This window comes from Aulonocara stuartgranti (genome assembly GCF_965226115.1).
Source record: "Aulonocara stuartgranti genome assembly, chromosome: 13".
Lineage (NCBI taxonomy): Eukaryota > Metazoa > Chordata > Actinopteri > Cichliformes > Cichlidae > Aulonocara > Aulonocara stuartgranti.
In genome coordinates, this window is record NC_138949.1 from 9,826,745 (window position 1) to 9,846,484 (window position 19,740).

Here is a 19,740-nt window from a genome sequence, read left to right on the forward strand (position 1 = left end):
ATGAGTTCTCTTCCTTCACCTTCACACTTGCTTGCGCTTCACTCTTGATAGGTTTCTCTTTGCTCTGGTTGTCATCTGGCTTTGTTCACCTGATACCAGACGCGTGGCAGCTATCAGAGGAAGACAATGCCATCAACACAATGCTCAACACAGGGATCCACAGCGTGTTTGACACCTGATTTATCTCAAGCACCTATGCAAATTGTTAACTATCCAGCAACAAAGGGTCCTACGCTTGATGAGCAGGTGGGGTCTGATTCTCTTGGGAGCTGGAGGGGGTTGACCTTGACATCTGGCCCCCGATCACGCAGCTAGTTCAAGCCAGCTGCCCAAATAGGTCTGGTTTTTCCCCTAAAACACCTCATCCATCTGCTGAATTTCTTGTCATATAAGTTTCTCCATGATTGCCTGAGGCACTTCCATTCACAGACGCGTGCAGGGTGACACTGATCCCCGCTTTGACGCCCATCCATATTTAAAGGGGTGCGCAGGTGACCTGTGGGTGGCCCTTTCTGGCACGCTGAGGGCACTCCTGCGCCCACAGAACCTTGCATAACACGTTTGTTAGATATTTCCTCAAATTACAGCCATATGATATAACGCACAATGAACTAATGGGGCTTCAGTCTAGTAGGCACTCAGATGACACGTGCCACCACCGCACAAAAGATGGGATCAGGGAAATTCAATCTGTTGATGAATGTGTAAGGATGACAATGAGCATGCCAATTAGCTTATAAATACAACAGGTGACACCTACATAAAGCCCCAATTACATGCTTTTTTATGTCCAGTGTCTGTCAAGGCAGACTACAAGTTAATAAACATTAAAGAAAAAAATAGATTTATTATGTATGATGCAACTTCTGTTACCTATAATTTAACATTATGACATTATGGTAGTGTCTAAATGACAAGAGCCAGCTTAAATTTAGTCTCAAAATTCAGTGACTAAGCCAACACAGGTGACTGTGCTGCCATTTCACCTGTAACGTTTATTATATTACTGGTGTCTGTTATTTTCACTGTATGCAGCTTCTATTGTCAGCTCCAAGGTGGTGCTGTGGTGGTGTGGACTGGCACCTGGTGCACTGCTGGAGATGCACCGTCAGGCTGAGGTGACGAGGGAGAGGTTGCGTTTTAACCAGCTACATGGCGGGGAGACAGGGAAGCGAACCGCCTCTTACAAAAGCCATCGGCTGGTAAACACCACAAGTGTTTTTCCCAAAAGATTTCACACAGCGCTGTTGCACACATAGGCAAATGAAAGTGCAGTTTTTAAAAGCAATCTCGCTACTCAGTTGTCAGATGATGCCACTTCTCTCTTTCGCCTGGAGGGCATGGGAATTTCTCCAGAACAAAGGGAAGCGACGCTTTGAGCAGGAAGAAAACAAAAGCTCTGACACAAATCAGCGCAATTAGAAACACTAATTGTAGTTCAACTGCCAGCGAGATCAGTTAATTGAGAGTGGCTTGTATTTTATCCACAGGACAGGTGTCAAATGGAAGAGACAGCGATCCACTTTATGGAAGATTTGCATCAGATTTGAGCTGCACTGATGGATTAAACAGATCTACTGCAAAAGAGACTCACAACACATAAAATCCTAATTTATTCACCATTACGGGCTTTTGATGCGACTCAAAAAAAAAAAAAAAAAAAAAAAAAAAATTAAGCAAGTCACCAGTTTTCCTTACTGTAACTTTATTGAAAAGGACTAAAACAATCGTACCTGTGCCTTTCAAGCTACATCCAGTGAAACCTTGGGATTTAATTATAATAGTCATGGTAATATCTAAAAGTTCGTGTTACAAACTGTAGCACATGGAGAATTGGTGCACATTAAACTGCATCACCAAATTCTTATGAAGTGCTTTTGTTGGCACTTTACATACAGTCACCATTAACAGCATTACACTGTTATAATACATACATTTTCTACACCACAATGTATAACTACAATAATTATAAGAATAATAATAGAAAAAAAACAACATACATTCGTATCCCCAAACATCCAGGAAAGTTTTGCATATTTGCTAAAGTGTAAAGATTAAACACAAAAAGTTGATCTACCTTCACATTTGTTAACTATACAGTTTTGACTTAAATAGATTACAACATGGTCATGTGATGAGGTTTGATCAAAATGAACCCACTAGAACCCGATCAAGTGGATCAAAGGTTTCTAGATGAGTAAAAGCTATACAAGTTGGCTTGTGTGTAGGGCTGCCACAAACGATTATTTTGATAGTCGACTAGTCATCTTAGTCGACTAATCAGATCATGCATCCATTGGACGTAAAACGTACAGCTTATTGCACCAGCATGCGTCTGCTCTTATATAACTATCATTAGCTTACAGCTTTAAGTGTTTAAGGTATGTGCTAACTAAAAATAAAGACAAGATGATAGTTTATTAAATTTTAATGAAATTTGCAGATTGCTTCGGTGAAGTTTAGTAAACTCCTTGCTATCTAAACTATAACAGGAAACCGGAGTATATTCTCGAGCATCTCACACTTCTGATAATCAGCTGTCGTCTTGATGTTTATTCAGCTGTGTAAAAACTATAACTAATCTCAGCCAAACCGTTTTACTCAGGAACAAATAAAATACTAAAAAAGCCAAACAATAACATTTTGAAGTTATCTAAGTGACTTATATATATTTAACCTGAGTAGCGAAAGACTGCAGTTGGTTTGAAAACGATTTGCAGGGAGTCCGGTGCTCTCACGGGCTCTAGTGAGCCTTGCCCACCGGCTAGCTATCGAGCTAGTGGGTAACGGACGTCTCCGAAAACGTGGGAGCGCTTTTGGAAATATGTGGTGTCTTGATAAACTGAGCAGATATTTGAGGTTTACACAGCTACATTCTCGCCTGAAAATATGTTAAACGTTTATTTTGTGACCCAGAAAGAATAATATTAAAACTAACTAGCTGCCGCCATTGTTGTAAACTGAGCTGGGCTGCGCTATAAATTCTGGGACACAGCTTCTTCTTCTTCGGGTTTAACGGCAGCTGGCATCCTTGTACATGCAGTGCTGCCATCTTCTGTTTCAGTCCGTTATTACACTCTTAAATCCTACTACTCATTCCTGCGTCTTTTGTGACCTTACAAAGCTTCAAACGACGCGTCGGCTATTAAATCAGTCGTCGACGATTTTGATAGTCGATGTAATCGTGACTAGTCGACTAATCGTGGCAGCCCTACCTGTGTGTGTAAGTGAGACATAATCAAAACATGTGGTCGACATGCAGGAATGACAAGAATTCAAACATCCATTTCATTGATTCGTAACATTAGAAAGTCTGAATGAACTGTGAGACCAATCACACACACATACACACAGACAGAAGTAGACCCAACATGTTTACATCAAAAAAGTAATTTTAGGTCTCCATCATGTTGGAGCCACTCATGTTTCATTGTGTTGGCCCCTGTGCAGGAGACGCCATTCACTCCTCTAAACTCAATGACGCTTTGCTAAATAGCGAGATCTTTTATAAACGCAGTCATCATTTCCTTCAAAACTGTGTGCCACATTACAAGCACCGTCAGGGGATTTAGCTGCAGCTTAAGTCTTAGTGTCTGGCAGCTGTATGTGGCCTATGGCAAGCAGCATCATATTATCAGTAAAAGACTACCAGGAGGAGGATTGTCAGATCCCCAACTGGAGCTTTATGTCATTTTCATCAAAAAGGACAAAAAAAAAAATCCCAGTGTATTTGCACTATTTGTTGGAACAGTGCGGAGATTTACCTTCAACACATTTAAGGTGTACACTGATGCATATACACAATTAATAAACTTAAATTATGGTGGGGGGCTATTTTATCTTCAAGCATTTTAAGTGCTTTGCATATTCAGATTTATTGTATGAGAAACATTATGCAAAGAGCCAAGGAATGTAGATGCAGATCTTTCCTTTTTTTTGGGTGCAAAATATCCCTTTGCACCGTTGTTGTCAAACATAAATTCAAAATGCTTTTCATTTAGATTTGTGTTTTCGTATGACATCTACCAAAGCACCAAATTATGTTAAAGCATAAAGCAAATGTATCAATCAAGCTAAAAGACAAACTGACAACCAGAATCAATTAATTTGAACTAGTCACCCCCAGTTTTCATTTGAACGAAACAACCTGAGGGTACAAATGTACTGACATTAAATATAATCTGAGAAAATATATTTTTGTTAGTTAATCGTCTGAACACAGGACCACATTATAGACTTGAGAGTTAATCGCCCGAACACCGCTCCCAAGCATGTGAAATAAATGATGAAAGTGAATCGCTTTTTGGAACTCAAGTAAAATAACACCTTCCCCAGGAAGCACAATTTCAAACATTTTACAAAATGTGTATAAACTCAAAAGCGCTTGAAGAAACATTGCGAGCGACTATACAAAATGTACAATAGAATTTGTAAGAGCTTGAAAAGATCAATGAACACCTGGCAGCCCACCAATACAGGCCGGTTAAAGTGGTTAGTAAAGCCTAAAACATACGAGCCCAGGATTAACACTTCAGCTAAAGTTGGAAGGCAATCTTGGAAGGAAAGCTTGTCCATCATGGAAAGCAGATTCTTAGCCACAAAGCACTCATGATTCCAAAAAGCTAATTCAAACACTGTTACCATTGCAAAAAAACATACAGATAAAACATCAGATAACCATTTTCAATACAAAGAAATAAACCCGACGCCTTTGTCACATCATCAGACAGAAAATATTAGCAGTAACTTCTTGTCCATAATGTGTCTGGGTAAAAAGAAATGGGATTAAAAAAAGAAACAATAGAATAAAAACACACCTATGAAATGTTCTCTTTGGATACTCCAAATACTTTAAAGGCAAGCAAGGATCGATCACCTTGTTAGTGTACCGTATACATACATTTCGGACTTAAGTATTTCAAAGTCGCCCGCAAGACATTCAGTAACAGGAGGTTTTGGCCTTACGTTTGCACAACATCCGATAAAATAACCACTTCCACAGCAGAAAGACAGTAATAACTTTTGCATGCCAAAAAATGTGTTTGACTGATGTAATGTTCATGAAAATGTAAATTGTGTTTGTGTTGAAATTCCACAGATCTAGTGTAGCAGTTTGCCTCATATGGGATTTGGTATCATACAGTGTAAAGGTCAAATATTTCCAGGACTGCAAAACAATTAAAAACTCATAAATAGTACAAAAACCACTAAACAGGATAAGATGGATCCTCCTCATGGCCTCATATATCAAACATCGCCTGATGCAGATGTTTGATATTTTGTTAAACATGGCAACGATGAGTAAATGACAGTTATGTGACTATTAAACATGTTTAACACTGTAAATACAGCTGAAATAAACAATTATAGATGTAACCCTAACCATCACTAAATGACTATACTACAGGTTGCACAGCCATAGACTGTATAAAACAGAAAAATTTAGCCCTGGGTCTAAAATCAAAGCCAGCCACCATTTTTTGTTTTCCAATGACCAGCAGGAGATCATTATATCATTAGAAAAATGTTTCTAATGTTTTAATTACCAACTTCAAGCCTGTTAAATCAAGTGTGGCATTTTTAAAAAACTTTTTTTTTTTTAAACTTAACCCCATGATTTATCAATTTGTTAGCATATGATGCCCTTTGATCACCAAGTTTGGCTTCAGAGATGGCTAAACAGCTGGAGCTGAAGTCTCAGAATGGGGGTTTCCACAAGCCAAAAGCTCTAAGTGACACCACAGTGGCTATATCCATCCATTTTTCTACAGTCTATGGCACAATCACACATAAAAGTGGCTTTATCCAAGAACAACCTTACTTAAGTACCAGCAGCTGCCCTGTAGCTGTAGCATTTGGTTAGGACACACGGATAAATTAAAATTAAGGAGCATGGTTTAACATAGAAACCCTAACCCTTAAAGTGAAATGAGAACAGTTAGCTTCTTATGGTTAACATGTTATCTAAATGGCAATGACTGGTTATTTACCCTGAAAATTATTAGTGAATTCTCATTAGCACCCCATAAAGTGGTAAGACACAGAGTACATAGTGAATTTGAGCCTAAAATAGGAATTACATATGCATGAATTTTTGTTTTAGTTACAGTTTTTTCACAATAGGATAGGTCGTGGGAGGGGGGTATGGGAATACAGTGTCGCTTTTAACATCAGGTACCCTACAAACCCATTGTAAATGAGCTTTAAAAAATGGATACGTAAAAATGACTGAGTATATACCCACATGTGCAGATGGTAGCATTAACACAATCTTGAGCAAAAATAAAAAGTATGAAAAAGAGGAAGGCTGTTCAATCAGTAACAAAGAACTCCAAGCTTTTTTATCAAATCAACATAAAGAGAGGAGTTTTACTCCAACATGCGATTAAAATGTAAACAAGACCATTACCAGCAGAATATAAAGCATTACCTTTAATATGATTATTGCACTTAAAGTAAAAATTATCACCTCCAACCGGGGACTTTAAGAGCCTTGGTAAAAGAAAATTAAATGATAGTCATCACAATAAGAGTAAAAAATAAAATATCAGTAACTGATAAAAGGAATGTGCATTTGTTCTTGAGGAGAAAAATAATGCACACCTCAGGAAGCTAGAGACAAACCAGGCTTCCAGGACCTGTCAGCAAATTCTTACAACTATCTTCCAGTGTTTCTAAGAAAATCCATCAATCACTAAAGCTGAATGTGTCCACATCTGCACCACGAGGCAGGCTGGGGACAAAAAGCTGATGCCGTGACATGCACCGCAGTTTAAGTGGCAAGTTTTGGACTTGCACTTGATTGTAACGCAGTACCTACAGCTTCATCTTATAAACCTGTAGACCATCTCTCAGCAAACAGCACATAACTGTGACTACAGCATCTGGTAAACACGAATTTGGCAGCATTTGCACTGTAAGAGCTTCTCAGCAGCTGATGGCAACTGTGTGTGCAACAGACCTCTGTTGGTTTACAAGTACAGTACAGCTAAACATAGTTGGCGTGAAAAGATTTGATGTGCCTTCAATAAGCTGAATGTCTCCTGTTTAAGTACCTAAGAATACACTCCAAGAAGTAATCATGAGCAAAATTATAACACGGAATTATAAGAATGCCAAACAAGGCCAAAACCTGTATGACCTACATATTAAAAAAAATAAAAAAGCCTAGAAAAACTAACCACTGAATAGTAACTCAATAATTGATCAGTTCTATTTGTTCCCACTCACTTTAACACCTGATAACGATTCGTGAGCTATTGCTAAACCTTCATTAGTACCTTTTCATCGTGGGTCATTTTTTCTACTTTTTGGAAAGTTTGCCCGCCTTCTTTTTTGGCTCATAGGGTGTCCGTAGAATACTCGGTGTCTCCTCCATGACGCGTACCAGCAGGTTATCAATGTAATTCTCCAGTTCCCTGATGTGGGCATCTTTCTTTTTCACCACTTCTTTCTGTTTGATGAGTTCCTGCACAACCTCTTCAAAAGACAAGTTGCTATAGGCAGCCACGCTTTCCTGTGTCACCTCCTGAAAGTGGAAAACAAAGAAATGATCATGACCATGTTGTGCATACATATGTTTTGTAAAAGGGCGCTTAAATCTTTGACGATCGGGGCACCAATAAGTCTTTATGCTCCATCATTGCTGACTAATTAGGCTGTTTGGCACAGAGTCACATGTTTATCTTTTGTTGTGCTACTAATAAAGGCTAACTGAGGATTTTAGGGTTTTAGCTCTGACCTGGTCAATGAATTCGGTAATAAACATTCTGATTTAACACTAGCGCCTGAAGATTTACTGTTTGGCTGATATTGGCCTATCACACGTGTGACCACAGGGAAGTTTTTCTTTTGATCCTTGAAGAACAAAATGCAGAAACGGATGCTGGAGGCAATTCTCAATTGTTTCATTCAAGTTTGAAAGATGAACCTGACCCCTCAGACAACAGTCTCAGTGGACAGGTGGCTGTCAAGAAGTCATTCTTGAGGAAAGTTATTATACAATTTACACAGGAACTGACCTGAAAATCAGTGGCAACAGATCTTATGGAGTGAGGAATCCAAATTTGGAATTGTTTTTGGTCGTAATCGTCATATACATGTATGGAAGTGGTCAGAAGACAGGTAAGTGTCTACTGCAACCACTAAAGGAGGCTCCTTCATGCTTTCTGGTGATGGAGTCTCTGTCAAAACTGATAAAATTATGAATGCAGAAAGGTTTTTGCAAAAAGCTTCCCTCAGACAATTATAGAATAAAGGTGGTCATATCAAAAATTGACTTTCAAGGTTGTTAGAATTGCACAAATTCTGTTTTAACTTATACTGTATTTCCATGTATGTTTGATTTACTTGTTTTCAGTAAATCAAATAATGCCAGTAGGAACATGACTTTTGGACAGTAACCTATCTAAAGGTGAAAAACAAGGACCCTATAAGGTCCCTTATAGCTTAACTACTCTATTAGGACTTAGCTTTGACACTACAGCACATCTTTATCTTTGCTTTCTAGTGTTAAAAACACATACTCTTTAATTCAAGACGACTCTGGCAAAAACTCCAAATAATCTGCCAGTACTTAACAATAAAGATTACCAAAACAATTTAATCTTTGTTTTGAGGGGGAAATGCCAGGCTGCATATTTCTACAAATAAAGGTCACGCTAATAAATGCCAAAATACGAATGCAACCCAAGCCCAGCTTTGCTCTTTGAGGACAATCTAGTTGGACAGAGCAGGGTGGTACAGTATGTGCAGATCATATTGCGCGGGTACGAGAGGAGCTGTAATCGTTTTTAATGAGGGACCACTTTATCGCTTCAGTGCTGGGCATCCTCCCCTGAACGGATAGAACAGCAAAGCCTTCACCCTGTTTAAAATACCACACTTATCAGCTTCCACTCCCATGCACCATTCAAGCCTTCACTGCTGGGTAAAGACAATGCAGAAAGAGCTGGAGCAGGACTGCTTACCAGGTATCTTATCGCTTCTAACAGCATAGAGGCTACTGTGGGGCGACACAAACCAAAATGAAATATTTGCCACAGAGATTAAATGTCCAACGCAAGGAGGGTTTCAGGAACAGAGCTCGGTAACCTATTCCCCACACAAACACACCTACCCCCAAAAAAAGCCATCTCACTGAAAGATACTGCACTTAAGCCATCTGAGAGGGAATAAGAGAGCAGACAGCCATATGGAAGGATGCTGGTTTCACGTACAAGCGTGTATACATGCACACACTCCCTTTCCCTCTCACACGCGCACACACACACACACACACACACACACACACACATATATACACACCCCCACGGCATAATAATCAGGAGCTTTAGTGGTTGGTGACAAAGGCCTGGAAATGACCATGAACTGGCAAAGTAATGATGACCATTTTTCTGCGATCAGTAGTGAGGAGAAGATAAGGCGCACACTTGGCATTCTCCAGTTGTGTCATTACAGTTTCTAATGAGCTCAGCTTTGAGAATCTAAAAGCTCAGTCCTTTGAAATCTCTCACTGCCCTCCCTCCCTCCTGCGTGTAGTTAATTAAGGCCTTGAAGCAGAGGAAATGGGAGCTGCCATTTCTGCGAGGCACAGCGGCATGCACGGGGGCACATGTGTGGATACCGACAGCCCTCAACACCCACAAAGAAAGGTGAGGAAAGCCATTATCAGCATTCTCCTTCTCATTTAGGCATCACTTCGGCTATTGCTCCCCCTGCTCCTTCATCTATATCAGCTTTGCTGTGTAACAGTCTGCGAATTTTAACTACTGAACAACTAGCAACTACTAAAGAGTTAAAAACTTTATCTACAAATGAGGTAAAAATGATATCTTTAAGTATTTCTGTGCCCTGCGTCGTAAAAAAACCCAAACAAACAGCAATTAAACAATCTGTGCACATCACTACAACTGACCTTACAGGCCGAAATTTCACACCACTTCAAACTATGATTAGATCGGACATGATGACCGATGTGTGCAGCTGCTAATTAGTTGAATGGCACGTCTGAGTTTTCAGGGGTCTCACAAATCAATGTCACCAGCTGCTTAAGAGTCCTCAATAACAAAATCTGCTCAGCATTACATATAAAATGTACACAAATGTAACTGTTGCACTTATTCTCCCTTTTTTTCCCCCTCTACACTTTCAGCCAGTCAGGTAATATGAAACTATATAACTTTCTAAAACATATTCTTACTATTTTTTTGTCCTTCTTCTTCTGGCCAAAGGTGATGTTGGGTCCGGTTAATTTTTTGTCACTGCAAAACAACCAAATGCAAAGTTAGTAATCACATTAAAGCATTGCACTCTGTATTTTAGCAGACTTTTACAAATATAGAAGCTCTGATGTACTCATGTCCTGCACTAGGAGAACAATAATAAATACATTAACAGGGAATAAATAATAAACTTGAAAACACCTTTTTTCACCCATGCACTACATTACAAATGACCGCTGAGCTAGTGTATGACAAAGGCAGCAGTAAAGATGATGGACTAGTGCCTACAGAGATAAGTGGTTAATTGGGTGGTCTATCTCTTCAGGGGATCTCATTACTATAGCTCAGAGGGCTCTGTTATCAAACCCAGGCACTCTAAAGAGCCACTAATGACACCTTCCACTCTGATAAACCAGAACTTAGCTACAGTGCTCACCAACTCTTTATGTAACACAGGAAAAAGATGTAACTGGCTCAGTGGAAATGTTTAAATAATATTTGACAACATAATGAGAGAGAGAGCGAGAGAAGGTCTATCAGAAAGTAGATTTCAATCAACAAGGTATTGAGAACTTTACTGGAATGTCAAGCAAATATCCTGTGGAGCAGTGACTATTCCATTGGCATTCCAAGATGATGTTTTGGGATTTTGAGATTCCTTGATTGTGATGAAAAAGACACAAGTAGCATGCTGCAATCACTGCTCTGCAGGAGCCGAACACAGACTTTGTCTTTGTTTTAATAAGACAACATACATTTTGTTTTTAAGTGTGTTCTCTTGTAAATTTCTGGGTTTTTTCTTTTTTTGATTGTTATTCCTGACTGGGACAAGAAAAGAAAAAGTCAAATAAAGTGATGATGCCAATATAACTTAACCACAAATACAAACAAAAACAGGACAACCTGGCTTTGTAGTTGGAGCTGAATGGGTTAGTGTCTGCTTGCGAGTCTCCACTAAAGGGGTTTGGGGAACGCAGGTCTCCAGAGCTCCCTGAACGCCCCCCATTGCTGGTCTTGCGGCCTTCCTTCTTTCCTGTCACGCGTTCCAGTAGGCTGACCTTCTCCTTTTTCTCCTTCCGCTCTGGTCGGTCCCACAGCTGCCCGTGCTCCCCCTCAAATGGGTTGCGGTTGCGTGGGAGCGTGGCATACTTCTGTGGCAGGGTGTCAGTGATATCAGTGAAAGGGTCACCGTGTGCTTCGTCGTCCTGGAAGCCTGGCACCTCACTCTGGGAACGCCTGTGAGGGCCACCTGTACTTCCTACAAGATAAATTAGAAATGTAATAAGAAACAAAATATGGGGGTTTTTTTGGGTGGGGGGGTGTTAGTGTTTTGTTAAAAAGGGATTGGGTGAACTCAATTCATTATCAGTTTAGACATAAGAATTTTACTGCTTTATCACAAAACGACCACATTGCATCTGTGGAGTCCAGCATGATTAAAATCATAGATATTATATTTTTAAATATAATGATGCAGAAGTGTGCAAGTGAGCCACGATTTTCATTCAGGCTTGAAAACCCAAAAGAAGAATTTAAAGGTAAAAGTGAAGCAGTAACATAAATAAGTAGCTGGTCAAATCCAAATGTGTGTGTCAATATATAGAACCAGAAGAACCAGTGTGATCACAACAGTTAAAAACTAAGTGCGGATAATAATACAAAGGTTTGTTTGGGGGGGGGGGTCCCCATAGGTTTACGTGCAGAAGTATTCTACTGTTTGAACCTCTTTCAGCAAAAATAAAGAAAAATATCTTTTTTTTGTTATTATCACTAAACTTATTTTTCACTCTGACATGTTACATTTTAACAGCAGATTCTAGTGAACATCTCAGCCTTTACTATAAGAATCACAACTACTGTTTGCATGAGTTACAGCTGCACTAACTTTGCAGAAAGAACTGGTAAATTGGAGACTGGTTGAGATGGAAATTTTCAGCTTAAAAACAGAAAATGACTAAAATGTCAAAGACTGACATAAATGGCCTACATTACTATCTTATTGAGTTGAGACTTACAGTACCTTATATTTTTAATAGGATTATATACAAGCAAGCATTCTTACAGACGTCTACAGATGGCCTCTAGAAATTGCAACATCTCATTTTAAGATATAATAAAATAGACTAGCCCTTTACTTTCATTGTACATGTACAATGAAATTGTGGATTAACACTATAAGAGCCATATATTTGTAACAAACAAACACTAAAACATTGTCCTGACAGACAGGATGCCACAATGCACCACAGTGTCATTCTGACTATTCTCTATAATTTTAACACTTAAGATTGAGTCTTCACTGAAATATTTTGGATCCCAGTCGACTGGGTCCCCCGTTCTTATAAACACAATAACGAAAATGCATCGGCAGCTTCAGTTAATATGAGAACTGGTTTTAAAACAGTATCAAAATCCTCTTCAGAGATCACTCTAGCAGCAATAAAAGTATACCAAACCAAAAAGTGACAAATGTAACAAACTACTGTGGAAAAACAGAAGCGTTGGTCCTCACCACTCTCTTCTATGGAGTTCATGGAATCCAGTTTGGGTCGAAAGTGGGTCCCGATGAGATCTGACATGGAATGCGCTGCAGAGAGTTTATGGGCCCCAGCGAGTAGCGGCCTCTTGACTTTTGTTTCAGGCTGGGATTGACGTTCTGGTGCGCCAGACTGACGGGTGGGCTCCGAATCACACACGGCGGACCGAGGCAAGATGGCTGAAGAAGCGTCACCAAAGCCGCTGTCGTGTTTTCGACCCTTCACTTTGTCCTTAAGTTTGGAAAAAGGTGAGCGGGGCTTTTCCTTCATGGAGAGGTCAAACATGCTGGCCGTCATGTTGTTCCTCATGAACTGAATGCTGACTTGAATGCGACCTCGTTCTTTCCTCTTCTTCCCGGGCTTGGACTCCAAGGAATACCAGCTAAAAATGAGAGTGCAGGAAGCTTAAGCTGAGCAAATTCAATGAGACAATTTATATAAAAAGAGCAGGGTTTATAAAAATCCTCTGAGTTGATTACGTGCAATGCAACATAATTCAGCAAGACAGGGATACAAAGTCAGAATGTGGTAAAAGTCCTTACACGATCAAACAATATGACAAATGGAAAAATAGCCCTCATTCCTTCTAATGGGCTTTACATACATCTTTATGGCTACTACTGAAAAGGCTAATTTGAGAAGACTAATCCAAAGGCGACACACAAATGCAGGGGCTTAAATCATTTGAACTTTTTTATGACACATATGAGAACACAAATTTATAACTCAAAGGATAAACATTCTTTGCAAACTGAACCTAAAAAAAATAAATTGTCTGCTGCCGAATAATACAGACCATTTCAAGCTGTTTTTTTGGCTCCTATTTGTTTAACCTCTCTGCTTTTTTCAACTGGAAGTAATGGGATTTATGCCTTCGCTCTGAGCGAAATAAAGTGGCATTTGCACAAATCTGGCCTTTGTTCAGAAATGCAACGACAAGCAATTGGGAAACTGCAAAGCCACATCGCAGGCTTTGCACACAACAGTTCATACATGCTAATGAGACACATCCTCTGTGTTAGAGGGCCTGTGAAGGAGGCCATTAGGAAACCAGTATCAGGATGAAACAAGCGTCAATATTTTCTCACTGCCTTTGCCACAAACATGGAATATATTCTAAAATGGGATGCTTTATCAGTATAACCAAGTCAAAAAAAAACATATTTGCTTAAGTGTATCTGCTTGACTACAATTACTGATATTTTCTTCTAGATTTAAATGAAGATTTATAGTACTCCTTGCAGACTGACATGAAATTTGAGTTATCAATTCAATTGATTTTTTAAAAAAAGTGCTGGTATTAGCTTTATAAGAAATCACAGCTGCTGAACACTATTTTAAGCAGTCTAGCTCGCATCCCAGAAGCCTCACTCATAGTCATGAAAAGCCTTGTTGGGGCCAATTCCCAGGCTGCGCGCCGCGCTCCGCCTGATCAGTAGCCACAGCATGCCGCTGCCGTGGGGCCGAGCCTGCACCTCACGTGTGTCTCAAGGCCAAGATAAACCTCCCTGTGCTTGGAACCACAATCCTCCCACTCCGGTCCAAGCCGCTGGGAAACTCCTCACAATCAACAAACACAGGTGTGCGATAATTATGGGCTGCCTTCTCAGATATCAGTACGGGCTCTCCTCCCCAATATGCCAGTTCAAAAACACTGCGGATGGGCCGTGGTGAACAGAGACCCACTGTGGAGTGTGGATATAGTATCGAGAGCCCTGGCATCATTGTCAAGTATGGCTGCGGCGTAGGTATTAGGCCAGCAAGCAACACGGCGATATCCGTTACAGAACCACTGCTGAAAAAGTGCACAGCCTCAAGGTGCATCAGTTGAGGCACCTAAATAAATAAAACCCGTTCACACTGATTATAACATATTGTGATTCTCCCAATTGATGGGCAAAGAGGAAGTCAGCTAATGTCCTTTCCCCCCCGAAACGTGCAGTGAGCTAATTAACACCAGATCCAATTTGGTTTCGCAGTTCCTGTTTGCTTAATGTAGGGTTAAGAAGTGTGTGTGTGTGTGTGTGTGTGTGTGTGTGTGTGTGTGGTGGACTTGTGAGGCTCATCAACCAAAGTTTAGCCAAATACAGCAGAGTCTCTCCAAGCTCTGATGGTTAACACTGTGTTAGTTTATTTGAATCTACATCTATACATCGATCTCTCTCCTCAAATCTTTTTTCAGTAACTTTAAAGAGGACAAACCTTATTCTGGCATGGCTTTACTTGAAGGTAACCAAGCAGCCTTAACAAGTCACCCAATTATGACTCAGGGAGACGCCCACTATTGTCCACCAATATATTGGCATAGATAAATATCTGTTTCCAAACTGGAATGTATTTTGTGCCAAGAAAGGCACAATGCATAGAGGCCAGATTTTAACACGAGGGAAACTAAACTGTACAGAAACAAGCCAAGATTTAATCCCAGGTGTCTTTGGCTCTGAAGGAGAGACCATCTTTCATTCACACCTCTGAAAAAACAAAAACAAAAAAATGGAGTATAGGAGTGGCTAACAAGACATGTTTGTCCAGCTCCACTAGTTTCAGTTAGGTCAACTGGTGTCAGTAATTACTCTAAAATAATCCCTCTGCAGCGTAGGCCAATCCATTGCTAAGCCTCAAACAATACAGTGTCACGAAGATGGAAAAAAAAAGTACAACCAACATGTCCTTGCTAACTGAGCATGAAAGTGTGTCACTGGTGTGCTAAATAATTTTAAAGTGAAGTACTTCTGTTAGAGCATTTCATTTACTCTGCTCTTAACATTAAAACTTGTGTATCTAATAAAGTGTATTTCTAAACCAAGTGCACAAAGAAAATAAAGGGCAACGCAATGGTATTTAAATCATGTGGAGCAACAGGGTTGGGTCATGACCTTAATTGAGACCACAGTGCAGAAAATAACACGCAAAAGACAGCACATTTGTGAAGTCTACTATGGCAGTAATACTTGTGGCAAATGTGGAAAATGTGGCAAATGTGACAAATAACAACTGACTTAGCTCATGGTGTAATCCACTTATGACTGGAAAGGCTGTGGAAATATTTTCCACTTCCTCTCAAAGGTCTGTCTCTATACCAACAAGACACTACAGACTAAAGACCCTGAATAATGTACATGTGATGCTAATGTCTAAGAACTATACTATATAAAAACATGCTGTATGTCCCATGATGTTTGTTAGTGTTAAAACCGCCCCAGGTCTTCTCTTAAAGGGAAACTATTGACCTTGCAATCACTGCAAAAACTGCTAACAGTAGTATTTCTGTCCCAGAAAATCTGAAGGAATTATATTTTCCAAAAAGTATATATACCATAAATATCAGAGAGCAAAAATACATGGTTATAACATAAGTACCTCATTCTTAAGTGCTGGTTGTTAGCACATTAAAACGAGGATATAATAATCATTCTTGGAGCTCACTGCAGTAGTGCTTATGCCCCCAAAAAACTTCTCAAAGAACCATTGTGACATTTTTGTGATATCTAATAGACTTTTATAGTTTTTTTTAATACTTACTCTGTTTTCTTTCTCTCCTTGTTATCAAAGATTTCATTAAGATTTATGCACTTCTGACCCAGAAACTTGTCCATCCCAACCAAAGAGCGATGCATCACTATGAGGCAGAGTTCATACACTTCTGGGTTGCCCTCCAAAAGTAGGCCAGGTAATTCAAAGGAGGCTTCTTCCCTCCACACAGGGTTAAGGGTCTTCTCCGCCACTGATGTTGAGTACTTCTCCTTGCCCAGCTGGATGATAGTGTAGGCATCATTGGTGCCATTTTTGCCTTTGGCCTGTAAACCAGTTGCTTGAAGAACAGTGGCTTGGACATGGGTTGGAAACCACTTTTGAGACTGCTCGCCCAGTGACATTGTAAGCACTGACTGTTAACTGAAATCCATTCAAAATAAAGTCAAATATAATTTATGCAGCAATTTTTTTCAGTGAGTGCGACATGCAAGAAGCAGCAATCATGATTCACTATAGTTTGACATCAGCGTTTAGCAGCACTTTTTACAGGGGACCATAAGTTTGACAAACTGAGCAAGTCTCATCTTCTGTCAGATCACAGATGTCCAAGCCACTGCTGAGTCATCTGCAAGAAAATAGAACAGAAAGAAACAGGAAAACATCATTATTTTTGCCAAGAATGAAAGCCTGGCTTATGAAGACACAGAGAGAACTAATATTAAAGCAGGCAGCCTGCTAATAATTTGATGGCAGCCACTTTGGAAGTAATACGGCTAAGCAGAAATCACATTTTGCACTGTATGATTTGCACAATATCTTTAAATATATGTCCCTAAGATGGAGGTTCAAGGCAGATATTGATGATCTCATCTAGTGACACATTTTGGTGTCATTGTCACTGAATTAGTGAGTCACTCAGTGGGATATGGAGCGACCGTTTCATGTATTATTTTCAAATTAGTTTAGACTGAAAATAGAGGTTTTGACTGTGATTAAGAAGCTGTGCACATATTCAAGTAAAGCAGTCATGGGCTGTGGCTCTAGATAACTCTAGATGACGCATTGACGCAGGTATACATGAAAGAAGTGGTGTAAGTAGCCACGTAAGTCACATTAAGATGCAATGCCCCTTTAAGTGAGCGTCTCTCCACAGGTTTGTCAAAAGTAAATATTATTAAACTGATTACAACAATTAAATGATGCGAGGCAATATTAAATTGTCACCTTTTCCTAAGGCTTTGTTAGGGGTAAATTCAGTTAAGACTGGAGGACAACGTTAGCATTATGCGGCTAGCTGGTGGGCACACAGAGAGCATCACACACAAGCACACAGCTTCTTACCTCGGTGTCATTTTCACCAACACCACATGGACATTCAGCGCTTCAGCTCGGCACAAACTCTTCCCACAAACACACTCATGCGACACTTTCGACTAATGTTCGCTGAACTTGCTGTTGTTGTTGCAGTCCATTACTGCTCACTGCTGACGGCCAGTGGCGAGATTTACTTCCTAGTCTGACATCACTTCCGGCTCACCCCGGTGAAAGTTGAGTTGTCAAAATAAGGTGATAGCGCTCGCTCGCGCGTTCTAATGGAATTAGATAAGTGAAGGAATATAAAAAAATTCAGTGAAAGCTGCTTAAATATCCAAAGGCGAAGAAAAAGCTAAAAATCAAAAACAATGCAGCATAACCGAAGAATGTTCTCCATACTCGGTACTGGTGCTGGGTTGTGGGTATACTGTGCAGGTAAGCAGCAATGACAGGATATATAAATATGTATAAATTTCTAGCAAACACACTTTCTGTGAGATATTGTTGCGCATGTGTGTGCACAGCGTGCGTGTGCTCGCGCATTTTCTTGAGAGGTAAATCATACAAACATGGGAAGTGCTTTTGTCTCATGAGTGGGACATGGAGGTACCGATAAGGGGTTCACTTGAATGAACACAGACATGCTTGTCACCCCACTTGACAAGTGCATCTTAACCAAACACACCTGCCTGTGTGGGTTTTTATCGTTCTGCCGCAACCAGTGCAGTATGTACACACCACTGGCCCTAGGCTCCGGCTGGGCCATCCATCAAACTGAGATTATTGCACTTATCTAGAGTACATCTCTGAATGAAATGCTAAGGCTTAGTGAAATATTAGCACTTTATATAGCCTCTGTAGAAACTAGCCGGATAGGAGAAAGAGAAAAAAAGAAAAAAAAGTGAAATATTAGGCTGTACAAAAATGTGAGTCAGATAGCATTTAATACATTCGTGGATCTCACCCTCATGTTTTACATTAGCTGTTCCATTAGGTGAATATGAAAGTACAATGTCTCTTTGTAGCTGTGGCTTTAAAGCATTTAGAAGTGGCCAAATGTTGGCCATAGCCTGTATATCACATTTAGTCTCGGAAAAAAGGCTTTTGTGTCACCTAAAACGGATTTATACATAAAACATATTTTTTTAAATATAGCATATATAATATTTACTTTTATAGAGGTCGATGTGCACCTTCAGATTTGTTTTCTCTACAAAGCTCTTCAAATTATTCCTTTAGCTGTAGGATTTTTTTTAGTAAGGCCGGGTATGATCCACTCTGCTAAAATAATAACAATATGTATTCTACTTGCTTTGTGCCACTTTTTTAACATATTCATCCTAAAACCTATTTGAATTTCATTTAGCTTTAGAAACTTTAAAACCTTTGCTGTAATTTAGGATATTAAGTTTTCAGAAACAATTACAAAATATAAAATATAATAAATGTAATATTATAAAGCATCCTGTGTATATTTTCTGAACGCACCTTAACGAGTACCCTTATGAGGGGATAATGCATCTTTATCAAACTATTTGTTGTGTTTGTGTAACTAGTTTAGACGTGTGTAAACACATATCCATGATACAAATGAAATCCCACTCCATTTAGTTGTAGACCATTGTGGATATTTCTAGAAATTAGCAGGCTAGTTGTGGTTTGCAAAATGTAAATTTTATCTAAAGACTCTTGAGTATATAGTAGTCAATTCACTTGATTTAACTAAGGCAAAGATTATTGTCTGAACACAGTGTCTGTTTTATTTTTCTAACCTGTTTTATAGTCTATCAGCAGAAATGGAGCACAAAACCTGTAAATGCATCCACACCACATTCACCAGTCACAATGTAAAAATCAGCTAATTTCAGATAGTAATTATATAAATATAATTCTATAAATAATTGTGCAATGCAATGAATGCCAGCTGAGATATTGCACTGCTGGATCCTCGAGCAGTTGAGATATGGGCACATCTGTGCAGTTTTTTAGAAATGTAAGTGCAGTCACTAAATGTTTGGGAGTATTCAGTTCTCACATGAGGGTGGAAGCTGTTCTTAAATCTGTTCGTCTGTGACATGATGGACCCGAAGTTTCTACCAGGGGCAGCGGGTCAAACAGATGGTGTCCTTGGTGTGACGGCTCTTTCAGTATGTTGGCTGCTGTACTGAGGGAGCGAGAGCTCAGTAAGTCTC

At 39.6% G+C, this 19,740-nt stretch overlaps 1 protein-coding gene across 1 annotated transcript; it reads right to left on the reverse strand.

The window, feature by feature from the left end:
* Nucleotides 1–1,688: 1,688 nt before the first annotated feature.
* On the reverse strand, nucleotides 1,689–17,753 carry rab11fip2 (RAB11 family interacting protein 2 (class I)). The gene is made up of 6 exons (XM_082558169.1): nucleotides 17,576–17,753; nucleotides 16,283–16,859; nucleotides 12,736–13,142; nucleotides 11,127–11,481; nucleotides 10,202–10,262; nucleotides 1,689–7,528 (listed from the first exon to the last, which is right to left on the reverse strand). Exons 2-6 carry the CDS (start codon nucleotides 16,633–16,635, stop codon nucleotides 7,304–7,306), a joined length of 1,401 nt encoding a protein of 466 aa, XP_082414295.1. The 5' UTR covers nucleotides 16,636–16,859; nucleotides 17,576–17,753; the 3' UTR covers nucleotides 1,689–7,303.
* Between the last annotated feature and the right edge of the window lie 1,987 nt (nucleotides 17,754–19,740).

What these genes read in the sequence shown, in the direction of transcription:
- rab11fip2 (XM_082558169.1), bottom strand. Translation starts at nt 16,635, where the DNA reads ATGTCACTGGGCGAGCAGTCTCAAAAGTGGTTTCCAACCCATGTCCAA. An exon ending in GAACTCCATAGAAGAGAGTG is followed by an intron (nt 11,482 to 12,735) that starts GTGAGGACCAAC and finishes TTTATCTTGTAG; the next exon opens with GAAGTACAGGTGGCCCTCAC. An exon ending in AGCTCCAACTACAAAGCCAG is followed by an intron (nt 10,263 to 11,126) that starts GTTGTCCTGTTT and finishes GTTGTTTTGCAG; the next exon opens with TGACAAAAAATTAACCGGAC.